The following is a 15575-nucleotide window of genomic DNA, read 5'->3' on the forward strand; positions in this document are numbered from 1 at the left end:
CCTTCCCCTGTCGTCCGCTCCTCCATGCAGGCAACGGTGGGTGCTAGTCCCTGCATCGCCGGCTCGCATGCGCACTCCGGAATCGGAGGCGCACGCCGCTTGCCTCGAGAGGCAGCGGGCAAGGAAGAGGGAAGCGGCGGAGCGGTCCGTGCGCCGTCGCTGCGGGATGCCTCCTCGCATGGGTCTGGCATTGGTCACTCACGACGACGGAGACACACGCTCATCACCTCCACCGGAAGAACGCAACGGCCCTCCTGCTAGCTATAGAGCAGTCGGAGCGGGAGGCGAAGGAGGCAACGGCAAAGACTGATCGGCTCGCTGAGCTGAAGCGACAGCAGGACAAGGTCGTCTTCCGGATGAAGGGGTTGATCGTCCTGTCCTCCTCCTCCCCCTCCTCTAGCGACGACGACAGCTCCACCTCCTCCTCCGACGACCTAGATCCTCCACCAGCCGCGGACGCTTGCAGCTGTGTCGACGACCGGAAGGGCAAAGGTTTGGTGCGGAAGTGTGATCTCGCACCTCCTCTTATGTTTATATCGTTTTTAGTTGTTGGTGTTTAAGAACTTTCCCAGCGACGAACTCAGATGATCTTTTGGATGATGTCAAGCTCGTTTAATGTCCGTTTAGAGCTGATTTTGTTGTCCGTTTGCACCCGATTTTGTCGCCGTTGTTTGATCACGTAAAGTAGCTCACGTTGCATGTATAGTGTGGATATAGGGTGCCAGATATGAGACATACGGATGTGAAGAACGAAATATGAGGCGTGTCCGGTCAGTGCCCCCGGACGCGCCCACGCCTGTCCACGAACGTTTAAGGGGCTGAATTAGCTCATCGCGGCTGTAAATGTTCTTAATGATGGGCGCGTCCACAGACGTTTAAGGGGCCGAATTAGCTCATCGTGGCTGTAGATGTTCTTAACGAGCATCTCCACCAGCTCCACTTTCCTCAATAATTTTTGTTTATTAAAGGGAGTTGGGCAAGAAAAACTGGCAAGTCTTCCGATTCACCCAATACTGCCACGTCAGTGTGCTGCCACAAACCGTCGGACCACCGTTGCTGATTGAATGACAAGTGGGTCTTATATGTCACTCCTATTAGCTAGTGAGGTCAGTTTATCGGGGATCTGCTAGAGCATTCATCCCAGTAACTAGAAAAGAAAGGCAAGTTTTTTTTGCTCGATTCTCCCATAATTGAATCCCTCCCAACTTCGCCCAGAATCTTCAACCCTTGTTCGTCTGACAATCCTAGCTAGTTAGACCCCAGCTTCTCCCAGAATCTTCAACCTTCGTTCGTTTGACAATTCTAGCTGGTTATAGGGTCTAAATAGGTAGGATTTTCAAAAACAAAATGAGGGTTAAAGATTTTGAGAGAAGTTGGAAAGAGGTCAAAGATTCTGGGAGGATCAAACAAAAGAATTAGCCCTAAGTGGTTTGGATGCTCTAAAGTTCCATTTAATCAAGAAGACAAAATCCCCTAAAAAAACAGCATCTTTGATCTCTGTTGCATGTATGATTCTCTCAAATGTCAATGCAGCAAAAGGAAAATTCTAGCGCCAGTGTGTATCTACCAGGCCCAACACAACAATAGATGTAAACATGAAACACGTACTCATGTTGCGCCTTTTTGAAACGAAAATGAAGGGAGAAAGGAATCCCAGTGCTTTTCGAAATAATCAAGCAATGGGTGATATCAACCATTTCCATAGCTTTCCACTTGCACCTGATAGTTCCATCGGATCTCTGTTATTACAGCTTATTCCACATGGAGCCCCTTGACGGGCGCCCATGACATCTCGAGCCGACAGCACTACCACTCCAGAATACAAAGCGAGAAGCCAAACGGAAAGGCAAGAACAAAAAAGGCTGCCACGCCAGATTGCTCGGCAGCTGGTGAATGGGATCTATCGGACCAATGCACAAAATGGACATCTTCGGGCCTTCCGCTTGCAGTTGCATCTCGTGGCTAGGTTTGATTGAACCAGCGGTCCACCGCATTGTTCATGTGCCCGTTTCCATGGGTACCCACGCCATTAGGTGCTATGGAGGACGTGTGGATCAATGAGGAAGGCGGCCCAACAGCCATCGAAGACGAGGGGAACAAGCCAGGGACGCTCAAGAGATGGCTGTTGCCTTTCCTTTCCCTGATTGTATGGATCTGTCTCAGACTCTGCTCGTGGATGTTTGCAAGGGTCTCAAGCTCCTCCAGTGACAAAGCTTCCACGCCGACACCATACAGTGGGGCATGCCGAGCCATCTCTTCTTGAAGTGATGTTTCCAGAGTACGAATATATTGCTGCAATAACAAGATACAATAGTAAATACAACATGCAGTAATGTTTTGATGCAAAATTTCTAATATATAAATAGTGATGATATAGGTGTTCGGTTTGGTGCCCTAAGTTTGCTGCATTAACTTCGGCATGCCACACTTCCTTAGTTGGTGTTTGGCTCACTAGTTATTACTGCATCTGTTCATATCACATATCAGGGTCCCAACAATTTTGTAAACATGCAAACTATAGGTAAAACTTATCAGAAACGGAAAATAAATAATTTAAAACATTGTAAACTGGCTCCAGTGCATAGCGGACAGCTAAAGCGTGCGGAGAATGTCAAGAGAGGGCGGGGTCGACCGAATTTGACATGGGAGGAGTCCGTTAAGAGAGACCTGAAAGATTGGAGTATCGACAAAGAGCTAGCTATGGACAGGGGTGCGTGGAAGCTTGCTATCCATGTGCCAGAGCCATGAGTTGGTTGCGAGATCTTATGGGTTTCACCTCTAGCCTACCCCAACTTGTTTGGGACTAAAGGCTTTGTTGTTGTTGTTGTTGTATTGTAAACTGGCACCCCGGAAAAAGTAGAGCTCCCAATTTGATCTATGCATGGATACAATTCAAAATTCCAAGACGATTACACCTTAAAAATGGCTTTACGTGTTACTTATTCTACCCTTGCCTACTCTGTTTTATGGCAGTATCATAGTAGGGCCACCCAGTTTTATCTATGCATGGTTACAATTTAAATTTAAAGATGATTACTTTCCAACAATGGTTTCACATGTTACTTATTCTATCCTCGTCTGCCTTGTTTTTATGACAGTATCATAGGAAAATCAACTCCGTTGTGTGTATTTTTTTTCTACCAGAACACTATAATGATATTTCATAGCTTAGCTCAAAAGTATATCTCTGGAAAATTGGAGAATATGAAATTATCTATTTTTGAAACTAGCAAGGTCGCAAACCTGGCAAACTTGCAATTTTGACTCCATTCCATCAATGTAAGCTTCGCAGCGAGAAATTTGATCTTCTTTTTCTTTCTTTTCTCCCTCGGTTTGTCCAACTTTATGTGTCAGCTTCCTTACTTCAGCCTCAAGTGATTTTCTAATCTCTTCACGAGCCTGTGTTTCAGCTGCATGTCGTTTTAATTCATCATCAAATCGTTTCCTTGAAGCTTCAGCATTCTTCAGCCTCTCTGCCAATGTATTCTTCTCAGTAGTTACTTTCTGCAGCATACAAGATGGATGCAAACCGTAAAACATCAATGTTGTCTTTCTCACTGAAATTTCCAATGGTATCACAAGGCAAATTCTAGTTAACAGTAATACCAAAACATACCAACATGACTTGCTTCATATGATCTTGAAATAAGAAACACACCCTTGATATCTATGAATAAATCTACTAGCGTTTTGCCAGTGTGAGTTAATCAACAAGGCATGCATTTTAGGAAAAAGTAGGAAATCTTAGCACTTATGGCACTGCTTAAAGGGTGTGTTTGTAGGGAAAATATGTATTGTATGGTTTTTGACAGTAACTCTTACCTTTATTTCTTCGCGTTTCCATGCTTTAAACTGTGATAGTTGTGTCTCTGCTTCACTAACACGATCATGAAGATTCTTCCTATCAGCAGACAGCTTTGCAATTTGCTCGTCTTTCTCTGATCGCACCCATTCCATCTGATTCTCAATCTCCCGCATCTGCCTGGAGAGTTCCTTCTTCTCCCGAATAAAACGATCCTTCTCGGCTTTTAGTTCAGACTACAACAATTATAAAATAAACAAAGTGTTAAGCTGAGAAACAAACAAGAAAGGCAGGTCACCAGCTGAATCACAACAAAGAAATACCCTTAGATGTCCTGTAGTTGCCTCAGACTCAGTTAGTCGTTGGGCTAATGCAGCTTTTTCATTGGAAAATTTGGTTTGCTCCATGTCCATCTCCTCCCTCAAACGAATATTCTCATCCTCAGTAGCACATATTTGGTGCCAAAGATTAGCACGATCGGCCTGAGCAACTTCAGCAGCTTCACGCATCATGTTTAAAACAGGTCTAGCAATTCCAAACTCCTCCTTAACAAGAAATACCAAGACATCCATATCTATGTCAACTTCTCGGCAGTTATCTGAGGTATTTGTTGCCCGGTCAACAAGGCCCTTCAGAAATCTGCATCTATAATGATCCTCGGCATAGATCTTAAACATGATGGCATAAAGCATCCGCACGAAGTCTTGGACCCTCGCTGAGGTAGATAGAGACAATACCTCACCAAGTGCAAGGACTGAAGTGAAATCACCTTCTTGGATGGGTGAGGGTTCAAACTGCCCATCTAATAAAACTTGTTTGCTCTGTAAATCATACACGACAGCCCCAGACTTTGAACTTAACTTGTGAGAATGCCGTCTTTCCAACACCATGGCTACTAACTGCAGCCCAAAGGCCCCTTGCAATAAAGCCCTTTCAAAAACCCGTGCAACTTCCAAAAATAATCCAGGTACTGATAACATTTCTATGAGTACAAAAACATCTGATAGATGATTGCTTTCATGTACAGCTTGCTCTTGCCAAGAAGGCATCCCTTCAGCTGAAAGCCCATCTTTACTACAAGTACTAGAAGGCGTGGAGAGACAACTGTTATCAGGTTCAGGCTCAGAATCAATATCCTTCAATAATGCTTCAGCTACATCTGGCCAGTTATGCACCGTTTTAGACAAAAACTCAAGCACACACGGTGGAACATCAGCACCCAAACGTTTTAATCTCCATCGAACAGCTCTAACCTTTGGGGAGGGAAAAAGGTAAGTGCACTTAGTAGTAGTAATATGAAAAGATTATACAAGTATAGAGAAAGTAACAAGAGATTTATCGATGGTAAACATACAGCTTGAGGAATATGCTGGCACTGTGATGCCGCCTTGAGAACATATGAAATGGCTGCTACAAGAGGCTCATCATTTGAATCAGACAACAATTCAAGTGCATGAAAAGATACTCGTTTCCAGACATCAGCATCAAATTCTAACTCGGATAAGGCACCAAAAACCTGACATGATGGGAAAAAGAAATCAAAATAGATATCAGACTCACTTGTGTATATTACTAGCCTGCTATATCATGAATGATGGCTATCTTCACAAATATAGAGACATTAAGTCACAAATATAGAGACATGAGCGTCATAATATTCAGGCAATTCAGACATCTGCTCACCCAAGAAGTGGAAGTGTTACGTTTCTTTGCAAAAATGAAATTAGGCACCAAAAAAAAGATTAGTTCAAAGCGTCAAACTTACCGGTAACCTCAGTGATGGCTCAGCATCTGCCTTTTCAAGATGATCTAAAAGGGCACAAGAAGCAAGTGAGTGTTCAGACCCATCAACCAACTTTGGTACAAGGGCGATGAAATCAGGTTGAAGCTTCTTTGGAGCTTTCTCTAGTACGAGTGCAATTTTCTGGACAGACTTAGCCCGCTTTCTTGGTTCAGGGCATCCATGTGGAACAGCAGAGTCTAGTGCCTTCAATGAATTAACAATCAGTCCTAACAGTTCCTCTGACTGGTCTGGCCATTTTGTCTGGAAAAAAACAGCAGGTTAGCATACTTGGTAAAATAAAATATGAAAATGAGGCTGAATATGATAGGACCCTCAAATCATACCCCAGAAGCTTGATCAGAACTTTCATCCCCTGGCAGATCGATGGCAGGTGTCTCTGGAGGACAACTGGACTGTTCTAGAATCTTGACAGGCATCTCATTTGCATTTAGCTCTGCATTTTCTAATCCAAGATTACGCCCAAAAATAACAGTATCAGATTCAGCCGTTTCATACTGATTTCTGCATGCACATTCTGTTTGTTCGCCTTCCACAATGAGCTCTGATGGAGAGCTAGCCCCATTTGAATCAGGAGCAGTTTTAGAGCTTGAGGAGGAGGAGCCATATGATGATCTTTCATCTGAAGGTTGGCAGCACTCAACCATTATATCTAAAAGCAAATCAATTATAGCTTGCTTTAAGACGCTAACACCCATCAACAAATTTATGAGACTTGTGGAGCTTGAATCACACTTTGAAGAATCTTTCTTTCCACCACCCTTGGTGGACACTTTGGCAGGAAGAAGCATGCGCTTCACTTTTGCTGGGTTATCCAGATAAACACGCAGGCCAGTAAGAAATCCAGCAATCGCACTAGCATCCATCAAAATTTTCTCTCTCAAGGTAACCTGCGGCTGAGTATAGTTGTCTCCATATGTAAGTGAAAATCCAGCTCTTGAGAGGAGGTTCCGGAACATATCTTCCTCATCACCACTCACATCATCACTGTCTTCAGACTCGATAAGTTCATCAGGATCTGTTGACAACTCATCCTGGTCATCATCTGAGGCAAATACCTGCCAGATAAGTTAATTGGGAATTACTATATACAAACCATAGTTAAAAAAGGGCAACCTGGTGCATGTAGCTCCCGCTTGCGCAGGGTCCAGGGAAGGGTCCGACCATTTTGGGTCTATAGTACGCAGCCTTTCCCTACATTTCTGTAAGAGGCTGTTTCCAGGACTTGAACCCATGACCATAGTTCTCACAGATAAATGTTATCCTATCTACCATAACTTCTTTTAGAGGTAAAAAGGAGGCAAACGTCATGTACTCATCATTGAGTGATAATTCAGACAGCATATTTCTGAACTGAACCTAAATATATATAGAGAGAATACCCCATTGCTTGAGTAAAATACTGGATAGAAATGGACATCAAGATGGAAGATGACCAGATATGACACATACATTGTTATAGACCATAGTTAGGACTTATAAAAGCAAAATCAAGAACATTTTTCATGTTTAGCCTTGTTATCGTCAATGGACTACACACAAAATATCCACTTAAGGTTCTTGGGTTAGTTGATGAAAAGATATACACGTATGAGAGCGAACTTATCTCTAACAGTAATCTGATCAGTGTTACAATTTATCATGTACAACAAACTGGAGTGCTTGTAAGAAAAACATTTGTCAGCTGTACTGTTAAAGTTGGCATGTACTTGCAGCTAATGAATTACAAGTCTGTAACAATACTTGCTAAATCATAAAGCGCTAGTCTTGAAAGTTCATAAAATTTTCAGAGTTATCTAAGTATTGCATTCCACAGTTTAACTGTACCTTGAAGTACTCAAATTGCAGATTTGCCAGGCTTAAAATTAGTCAGTGATTGGTATGACCAGTTTATTAAATGCTAAATATTGCAATCAAGATCTAATTAGAAGTGGCCTACATCCTGGTCAAATAAGAGTACCCTAGGACTTCTCATTCTTAATTATTTCTCCTTGTGTACCTTCATACACGATATAACATATGCTGCACAACTACATTCAAGCTGAACTTTTGGTTATTACAACTACAGCCTTTTTGCATGCCCTGCCACATCAAAGCAGTTTAGAGAACGCCCTAGAACCTAGCAGAAGAAGCACAAATAGACAGGCCCAATGAAAGATGAGCAAACCTAACCTCACCTCGAGATCAGAGAAGTCAAACCATGGACAGCAGTCTATGATTTCACAAACGAAGACAATAGTGTCCCGGACAAGAAAGCCAGCTTCAGGATCCAGAATGTCTGAAACCTTCATAAACTGGAGAACTGAATTGTTCCATGTTTTTGTGCAAATTGAAGATTCTTTGCACACGGTTTTCAAAGAGTTCTTCTGGTTGAGTATAGCCATCTTATAATGTACCCAAAAGTTCTTATCAGGATCAACCCCAGATGACTGATCACTCTCCAGATATATGCACATTGTATCAAATGACTCATATACACCTGCAGGTTGTGTTATGTAAGCACAAAATATGAAAATACAAAAGAAACTATACGGTACAAGACTGAATAGTAAGTAAACTTCGTTTACCTATCCGCAGCTCACAGCCACCAGCCTGGAAATATTTACTGAAAATTTTTCTTGTCTCCATAATCTCCTTAAAGGACAAGAAATTTTCTACCTTCCACGTAAATGACGGATGTTTTGGTAAAGTATCAATCTGATATCCAGAACTTGAACTGCATATTTCATAATCTTCGTCACTAAGCTCTTGCATAGTTGCAGTTTCCTTCAGAATGAGAACCTCTGCAGAGAACACAACAGTGTCCTGTACAAGAAAACCAGCATCCTGGTCGAAGAGGCTAGTTAATGTCAGAAATTCACGCCAACCCCAATCCTTCGCTGACTTAGAGTAACGATTTTGAGACTCTTTCATGATTGACTTCTCCTCCCCTTTCTGATTGACAACAGACAATCTATGGCTCACAAAGCAGGTCCATTCACTGGTAGTATTTCGGGGATCTGTCACTTCCAGAAACACTGAGAGGTGGCATGGTGGTTGAGACTGCCCTGATTGCAGCAACATTAAGAGAACCAACTGATGAAGTCAATACATACATTCTGATAGTGCAGTTACCTAAATTTAAAAAGTAACAATACTGATAGCTAACTGAAAGGAAACTAGCAGTGATTTGATTGCATTGAGACCATAAGTTCACAAGGATAAATAAGTAAGGTGCTGAAATATGTGGAAGATAAATTAAATAAATGGCAATTCATTCAGAAGGATAAATAAGTAGGTGATTGAAATATGTGGCATGTAAATAAAAAACGGCAATTCAAATTCTACCTACATATGTATACAGTGTCGTTTAAGAAATTGTGATGCAGAGGCTGAACCAACAAACACTCCAAACTTAACAACAACTCACCGGTAAACCCAGGTCGCACTCAAAATGTCAAATGATTTTATTACTGCTGTTCGATATACTTATAATTCTTTTATGATCAACTCATAGAATAAATGAACTCATTATGTAGCCTCTAGGTAAGATATATTCATCTCACTCGTGATTTAACAGCTGAAGTTAATTCACTGTGGTTGCTACTATTGGGGGGAAGTGCATAGAACAGTCTGAAATTTTCACAGGTTTACAGTGGATGGACATCATGCAAGCATGGACCTTGGATGGTCAAGATGAGAAATAATTACTCCCGGCAAGTGGTTGTACCCGCAACCTACTTGTTGGTTGAGGCACCTCAGAGAAAACCATGAAAGAATAAACATGGATGTAGAGCATGCTATAATATGTGGACCAACAAGGCACGTCAACCAACAAGAGGCTGCAGATGCAAGCACTTGCACCAAATCTGCTGTGAAAAGAAAAACAAGTGTGGAGGGTCTAAAATGACAACTAATTTAGTACACATTTTGTCTTCTGTGCAGGATACAATGGGCTAAAAAATTGCAGTTGCACAGATCATCCAAAATGTATACCCTTATTTAGATATTTTTATAACATGGAAGTTGATTTTTCGATAGCGATCAGATGGACTTGTTATCAATTTAGTAGTGCTCCATGAGTCATGGCATATTGTTCTGGAAGAGGTAAGGTAACAGGCTAACAGCTATTTAACAAAACAAATATCCAAGCGCATGTTATTCACAAGGTTGGCTGTCAATCAGAGGAAATAGTGATAGACCATATCAAACAGGGATAACTGACACAATAATTGCAAGAAATGAACAAAATGGGGTTGTGCCTCATTCATAGGCAATGATTCAAATTTCTAAAAAAGGTGATCAAAGCCACACCACTGAATCTATTGAGTGATACAAGCTAGTAGCTATATTGTCTAAATAAAACCACAAACATGAATTTTCTGGTGAATTTCCATTTACTGAATGCAAAATTGCAACTCGGAACGGGTCAAAATCTAGTGGATTCTCAATGTTGCAAATGGTTAAGAAACTTCAGCCCATTTAGCAGGTGACAGTTCTGATCAAATCATATAGGCATAAAAATTCTAGGTTTGGTTATCACGTTTTTAGCAGTATATGTCAGCAAACTTCATAGAGTTGATGTTGAAACTACCAGATGAATCTTGAGAAGGCATTTTTCCAAATACTTACCCCGTGGATAAACAATAAGGCGGCAGTCACGATTCCCGACCTGAAATCGTCTGCTCTTGATGCACAAACCAGTGATCTTCCTCTTCTTGAGCAGCTCCTTCAATCTTGTGAAGTTTTCGATCCTCCACACAAACTTCCCAAAGTGCCCATCCGACTTTCTAGTCCCAGATCGTCCACCCCCAGCACCACTAATGCCCGCCACCGTCGGTAAGCTACGAGTGAATGAGTTAGACTCCTTGATCACATGCACCGAGGCATTAAACACCACAGCCCCATCAAACAGGTAACCCCCATCGGCAGCCAAAAAATCATCCATCTTCAGGTAATCCCCCCATCCAAGGCTGGCACTGTCTGCTCCAAACCGCCCATATGAGTCCCTATGAATGTGGCTCCCCCCAGGCTTCTGATTAAGGATTGAAACACGGAAAAGACACCAGCAACCACGGTCAGCATCAGGCACGCCACTCCCTGCACTAGTTGACGCCAACGCTGACGCAGATGACGCCGAAGTTGCCTGAACCACTGGCTCCTTGCCCTCCAGGCACACCGACAAATGTTCTGCACCAGATACATTACTCTGGTAGACACTAATCCGGAGTCCACAGTCACTCCCACCAGCAGCGGCGGCAGCAGGGAAGAATGCGGGGCTCATGATCTTTTGTGTGCGGATCATCTCCCGGAACAGGCTGAAGTTGAACACCTTCCAGGTGAAACGGCCGTCGGCCTCGGAGAAGGAGGCGGTCTCCGATAGCACCGATATGTCGGCAGCAATGACAAGGGAATCGTGGGGCGGCAGGAGGAAGGAGGCGGCGGCGGATGGAGCGAAGTCGCACCAGCCGTGCGAACGTTTCTTAGAGGAGAAACGGTGCCAGGAATCGCGCGCTAGGGACTTGGAGTTATCGGAGGGGTGGACGACGGAGAGGCGGTAGCTGAGGAAGCAATCCCATTTGGAGGATGTGGTGGTGGTGGTGGAGGAGGAGGAGGACGATGGGGTTTTGGGGTCGAGGACCTGGAGGTAGATGGATAGGTATCCCGGGAGGGACTGGGTGTCGCCGCGCGGGTAGAGGAGAAGGCGGCAGTCGAAGCCGCCGACCTCGAAGTAGCGGCTGTAGAAGGTGCGGGCGCGGGTGCGGGGGAAGTCCGGGAGGGTCCATCGGCAGGAGGCGGAGGCGTCGCCGCGGCGCTCGACCGAGAAAGTGGCCGAGGCGGGGTCCGAGTGCGATGGCGAGGGATCGTCGGTGGCCGGCGCCGCCGCCGCCGGCGCCGCCGCGGGAGGCGAGACAGTGGTGGGCTTCATGGATTGGGGATTTTTCGTTTGTTTTCTCGAGATGTTTTTTTCTGGGGGCGATGGTTTTGGTTTCCTTGGTCTCTCACGAAGGCACGGCCGCAGCGAAGCCGCGGGGGAGGTGAGGAGGAGGAGTGTCCTTCCAGTTGGTTTTCTAGCCTTTTCCGTTTCTTATATCATTTGTCTCGAAAAAAAAATACTTATATCATTTTTTTTAACTAGCACACCTCCATTCCCCTCAGGCTGCTCCAAGATCTATGGACTCTTAAATCTTCAAGATGTCCACCGAATAATGGGTGATGGCTTTAAAGTCATCTATATTGCTAGTACCGCGAAGGTGCAAGAATACTTTTGCTACATCGGTTCCATGTTCAATAAGAGCGATTTTTAGGATCGCTGGATGGTGTCGAGTAAACCATGACCAGACGAAAAGGAAAATGTTTGAAGGAGGAAGAGGGGGTAAGTCCCACCATGATCCAGGTTTGTGTATATAACTATTGCTTGATGTACAATATATGTAATGCTGACCAGAATTGTCCGTATTTTGCAAGATTTCTCAATGATGCAACCGTCAAATTCGTTAGTATTGCCATTGGAAACGACAGAAGATCCTACGTTAGTCAGGTCTTCACGTGGCCAATTACTTCGACCTTCAGACGAGGGACAAGGCTTCCTCCAATCATGGCTCACCGCTAACCCTGGTAGGAGATATGATTCATTGTTCGTACCACGAGCAGGAGAAAACTTGTTTTTTGTTTCATCAAGCATGAAAAGGTAGATAATAAATGAAGATCACATCAAGTACGCAATATTGGACGTGTACATCTGATAGTGATAGATATAAAAGATAAGTAAAAGTGTGAAATAAAATAAAAGTAAATAAATTGCATCAAGGTATTATTGGGTTTTTGTTTTTATAGATCTGAAAATAATATGCTAAAAGATAGACCTCGGGGGCATAATTTTTACTAGAGGCTTCTCTCTTAAAAGAAAGCATAAGGTGGGTAAACAAATTACTGTTGAGCATGACGATATCCAATGCAATGATCATGTATATAGGCATCACGTCCGTGACAAGTAGACCGACTCCTGCCTGCATCTACTAGTACTACTCCACACATCGACCGCTATCCAGCATGCATCTAGAGTATTAAGTTCATAAGAACAGAATAACGCCTTAAATAAGATGACATGATGTAGAGGGGTAAGCTCAAGCAATATGATATAAACCCCATCTTTTTATCCTTAATGGCAACAATACAATACGTGTCTCGTTGTCCCTTCTGTCACCGGGAGAGGACACCGCAAGATTGAACCTATCACAAAGCACTTCTCCCATTGCAAGAAAAACCATCTAGTAGGCCAAACCAAATCGATCGATTGGAGAGAATTACTAAGCTATCTTAATCATGCATAAAAGAGTTCAGAGAAGACTCAAATAATATTCATAGATAATCTAATCATAAATCCATAATTCATCCGATCTCAATAAACACATCGCAAAAGAAGATTACATCGAATAGATCTCCAAGAACATCGAGGAGAACATTGTATTGAAGATCCAAGAGAGAGAAGAGGCCATCTAGATACTAGCTATGGACCTGTAGGTTTGTGGTAAACTACTCACACAGCATCGGAAGGGCAGCAAGGTTGATGTAGAAGTCCTCCATGATCGAATCCCCCTCCGGCGGAGTACCGGAAAAGGCCCCCAAATGGGATCTCACGAAGACAGAAACTTGCGGTGGCGGAAAAGTATTTTTGATCCGCCGAGGAATATTTGGGTATTTATAGAAGAAAAATTATGGCTGGAGGAGCCACGAGGGGCCCACAAGCTTGGAGGGTGCCCCTCTAGGGCGCGCCCTATGAGCTTGTCGCCACCTCGTGGCCCTTCTGGCCTCCTCCCGAGGCTTCCAGGGTGTCTTGTGGTCCAAGAAAAATCGTCAAAAAGTTTTGTTCTATTTGGTATTGATTTTATGTAAAGAAAAAAATAAGAAAAAAATAGCAACTGGCACTAGGCACTAGGTTAATATGCTAGTCCCAAAAAATGATATAAAATAGCATAATAATGCATATAAAACACCCAAGATTGATATTATAATGGCAGGGAACAATAAAAAATTATAGATACATTGGAGACATATCAGTCCTTGGCCTCCATGGCACCCGGAGGGGCGAGAGCCCATCCGAGATTGGATCTCTCTCTCTCTCTCTCTCTCTTTGTGTTCTCTTCCATTTCGCGTTCCTATTTTCTAGCCGAAAACCGTTTCTTAAATATCCAGAGATTCGTAACTCCGATCGGGCTGAAATTTTAACACGATTTTTCCCGATATTAGCTTTCTTGCCGCGAAAGAAGGGCCACAACCGCCTGATACGTCCATTTTGCATCATGTTTTCCTACTGTTATTTAGAGTGTTTTTAATCATTGTAGCACTTTGTAGAGCAATTCTAATGTCGTTTCTCTCTTAATATGCAAGGTTTACATGAAGATGGAGATTGCCGGCAGCTGGAATTTTGGACCTAAAAAAGCTACGTTGGAGATACCTATTCTGCACATCTCCAAATGAGCTGAAATTTTACGAAGATTTATTTTGGAATATATAAAAATTATTGGAGAAAAGAAGTACCAGAGGGGGCAACCCAGTGCCCACTAGGCACCAGGGCGCGCCTACCCCCCTGGCGCGCCCTGGTGGGTAGGGGGGCCTGGCCAGCCTCTGGTGCCCACCTTCTGGTATATAAGCCCATTTGCCCTAGAAAAAATAAAGAGAGGACTTTCGGGATGAAGTGCCGCCGTCTCGAGGCGGAACTTGGGTATGAGCACTTTGCTCTCCGGCAGGGAGATTCCGCCGAGGACACTTCCCTCTGGGTGAGGGAAATAGAAGTCGTCGTCATCACCAACAACCCTCTCATCGTCGGAGGGCCAATCAACATCTTCAACAACACCATCTCATCTCAAACCCTAGTTCATCTCTCGTATTCAATCTTTATATCAAACCTCAGATTGGTACCTGTGGGTTGCTAGCAGTGTTGATTACATCCTGTAGTTGATGCTAGTTGGTTTATTTGGTGGAAGATCATATGTTCAGATCTATTAGGCTATTCAATACCCCTCTGATCTTGAGCATGAATATGTTTTGTGAGTAGTTACATGTGTTTTTCAGGACATGGGAGAAGTCTTGTCATAAGTAATCATGTGACTTTGGTATTCATACGATATTTTGATGATATGTATGTTGTTGATTCCCTTAGTGGTGTTATGTGAACGTCGACTAGATCGAACTTCACCATTTTTGGGCCTAAGGGAATGCATTGTGGAGTAGTTATTAGATGATGGGTTGCTAGAGTGACAGAAACTTAAATCCTAGTTTATGCGTTATTTCGTAGTGTTTTTTATTTCTATGCCCCGGGTTCCTTAGTTCTACTCATCATCCCCACAATCTTAACTTTTGCTCACTTTGCCCACTCCCTTGCCTGAAACCCTTAGAACTGGTCACAGCGGACGTTGTCGTCGGGTCAATGGCTTGACCGTTAACTCTGACGAGTGGGGCCGCGTAGGGCCAAGTCCACATTTTGACCATTACGTGCTAACCAGTGGGCCCGAGAAACTGACACTCACTGTAGGTTCCCCTCACTATAACCTGAATCAGATCGAGTCGCTTACGCGCTGCCCCCTCCGCCGCCGTCGTGTCGCCTCTGCCGCAGTCGTGCCGCCTCCGTCGCATCTACCCTCTCTCCCCATCTAGGATTAGGAAGCGATGCCGGGGGAGCACCCCGTCCGGCCCATCAACCGTGGAGATGATTGGGTCGAATCAGAGGCGGATAATTCATGGATTCCACCTGGGTAAGCATCATTTTGCTCTCAAATTGATTACGAGATCTGTAAATTAGGCTATATTTGACCACCGTTAGCGTCAATCAGTGCAATTCATCTGAAAAATTTCGGCCTAACTGCGCCCTTTATTTTATTTCAATCGAATAGGGTTGATCCTGCACTTGCTTTGAGCTATGTGGAACTAAACCATGTCTGATTTCTGGGTTTTTCTATCCTAAAGTGGTAGAAACTAGTGTATCGTTCACAG

The 15575-nt window shown here is 43.7% G+C and overlaps 1 protein-coding gene across 1 annotated transcript; it reads right to left on the bottom strand.

Annotated features, from left to right (window-relative positions):
- Nucleotides 1–1611: 1611 nt before the first annotated feature.
- On the bottom strand, nucleotides 1612–11600 carry LOC119325052. Its single transcript, XM_037598807.1, has 10 exons — nucleotides 10215–11600; nucleotides 8171–8650; nucleotides 7781–8082; nucleotides 5930–6661; nucleotides 5568–5846; nucleotides 5157–5318; nucleotides 4126–5055; nucleotides 3823–4038; nucleotides 3244–3504; nucleotides 1612–2292 (listed from the first exon to the last, which is right to left on the bottom strand). The coding sequence occupies exons 1-10, from the start codon at nucleotides 11509–11511 to the stop codon at nucleotides 1963–1965; spliced, it is 4989 nt and encodes a 1662-aa protein (XP_037454704.1). The 5' UTR covers nucleotides 11512–11600; the 3' UTR covers nucleotides 1612–1962.
- Nucleotides 11601–15575: the final 3975 nt, after the last annotated feature.

This window comes from Triticum dicoccoides, chromosome 6B (genome assembly GCF_002162155.2).
Source record: "Triticum dicoccoides isolate Atlit2015 ecotype Zavitan chromosome 6B, WEW_v2.0, whole genome shotgun sequence".
NCBI lineage: Eukaryota > Viridiplantae > Streptophyta > Magnoliopsida > Poales > Poaceae > Triticum > Triticum dicoccoides.

Bases quoted from the DNA above. Each gene is read 5' to 3' on its own strand.
- LOC119325052 (XM_037598807.1), bottom strand. From the start codon at position 11,511: ATGAAGCCCACCACTGTCTCGCCTCCCGCGGCGGCGCCGGCGGCGGCG. The intron at 8,651-10,214 runs GTAAGTATTTGG...TGCTGCAATCAG, and splicing joins CCTTATTGTTTATCCACGGG to GGCAGTCTCAACCACCATGC. The intron at 5,319-5,567 runs GTAAGTTTGACG...CCATCATGTCAG, and splicing joins AGCCATCACTGAGGTTACCG to GTTTTTGGTGCCTTATCCGA.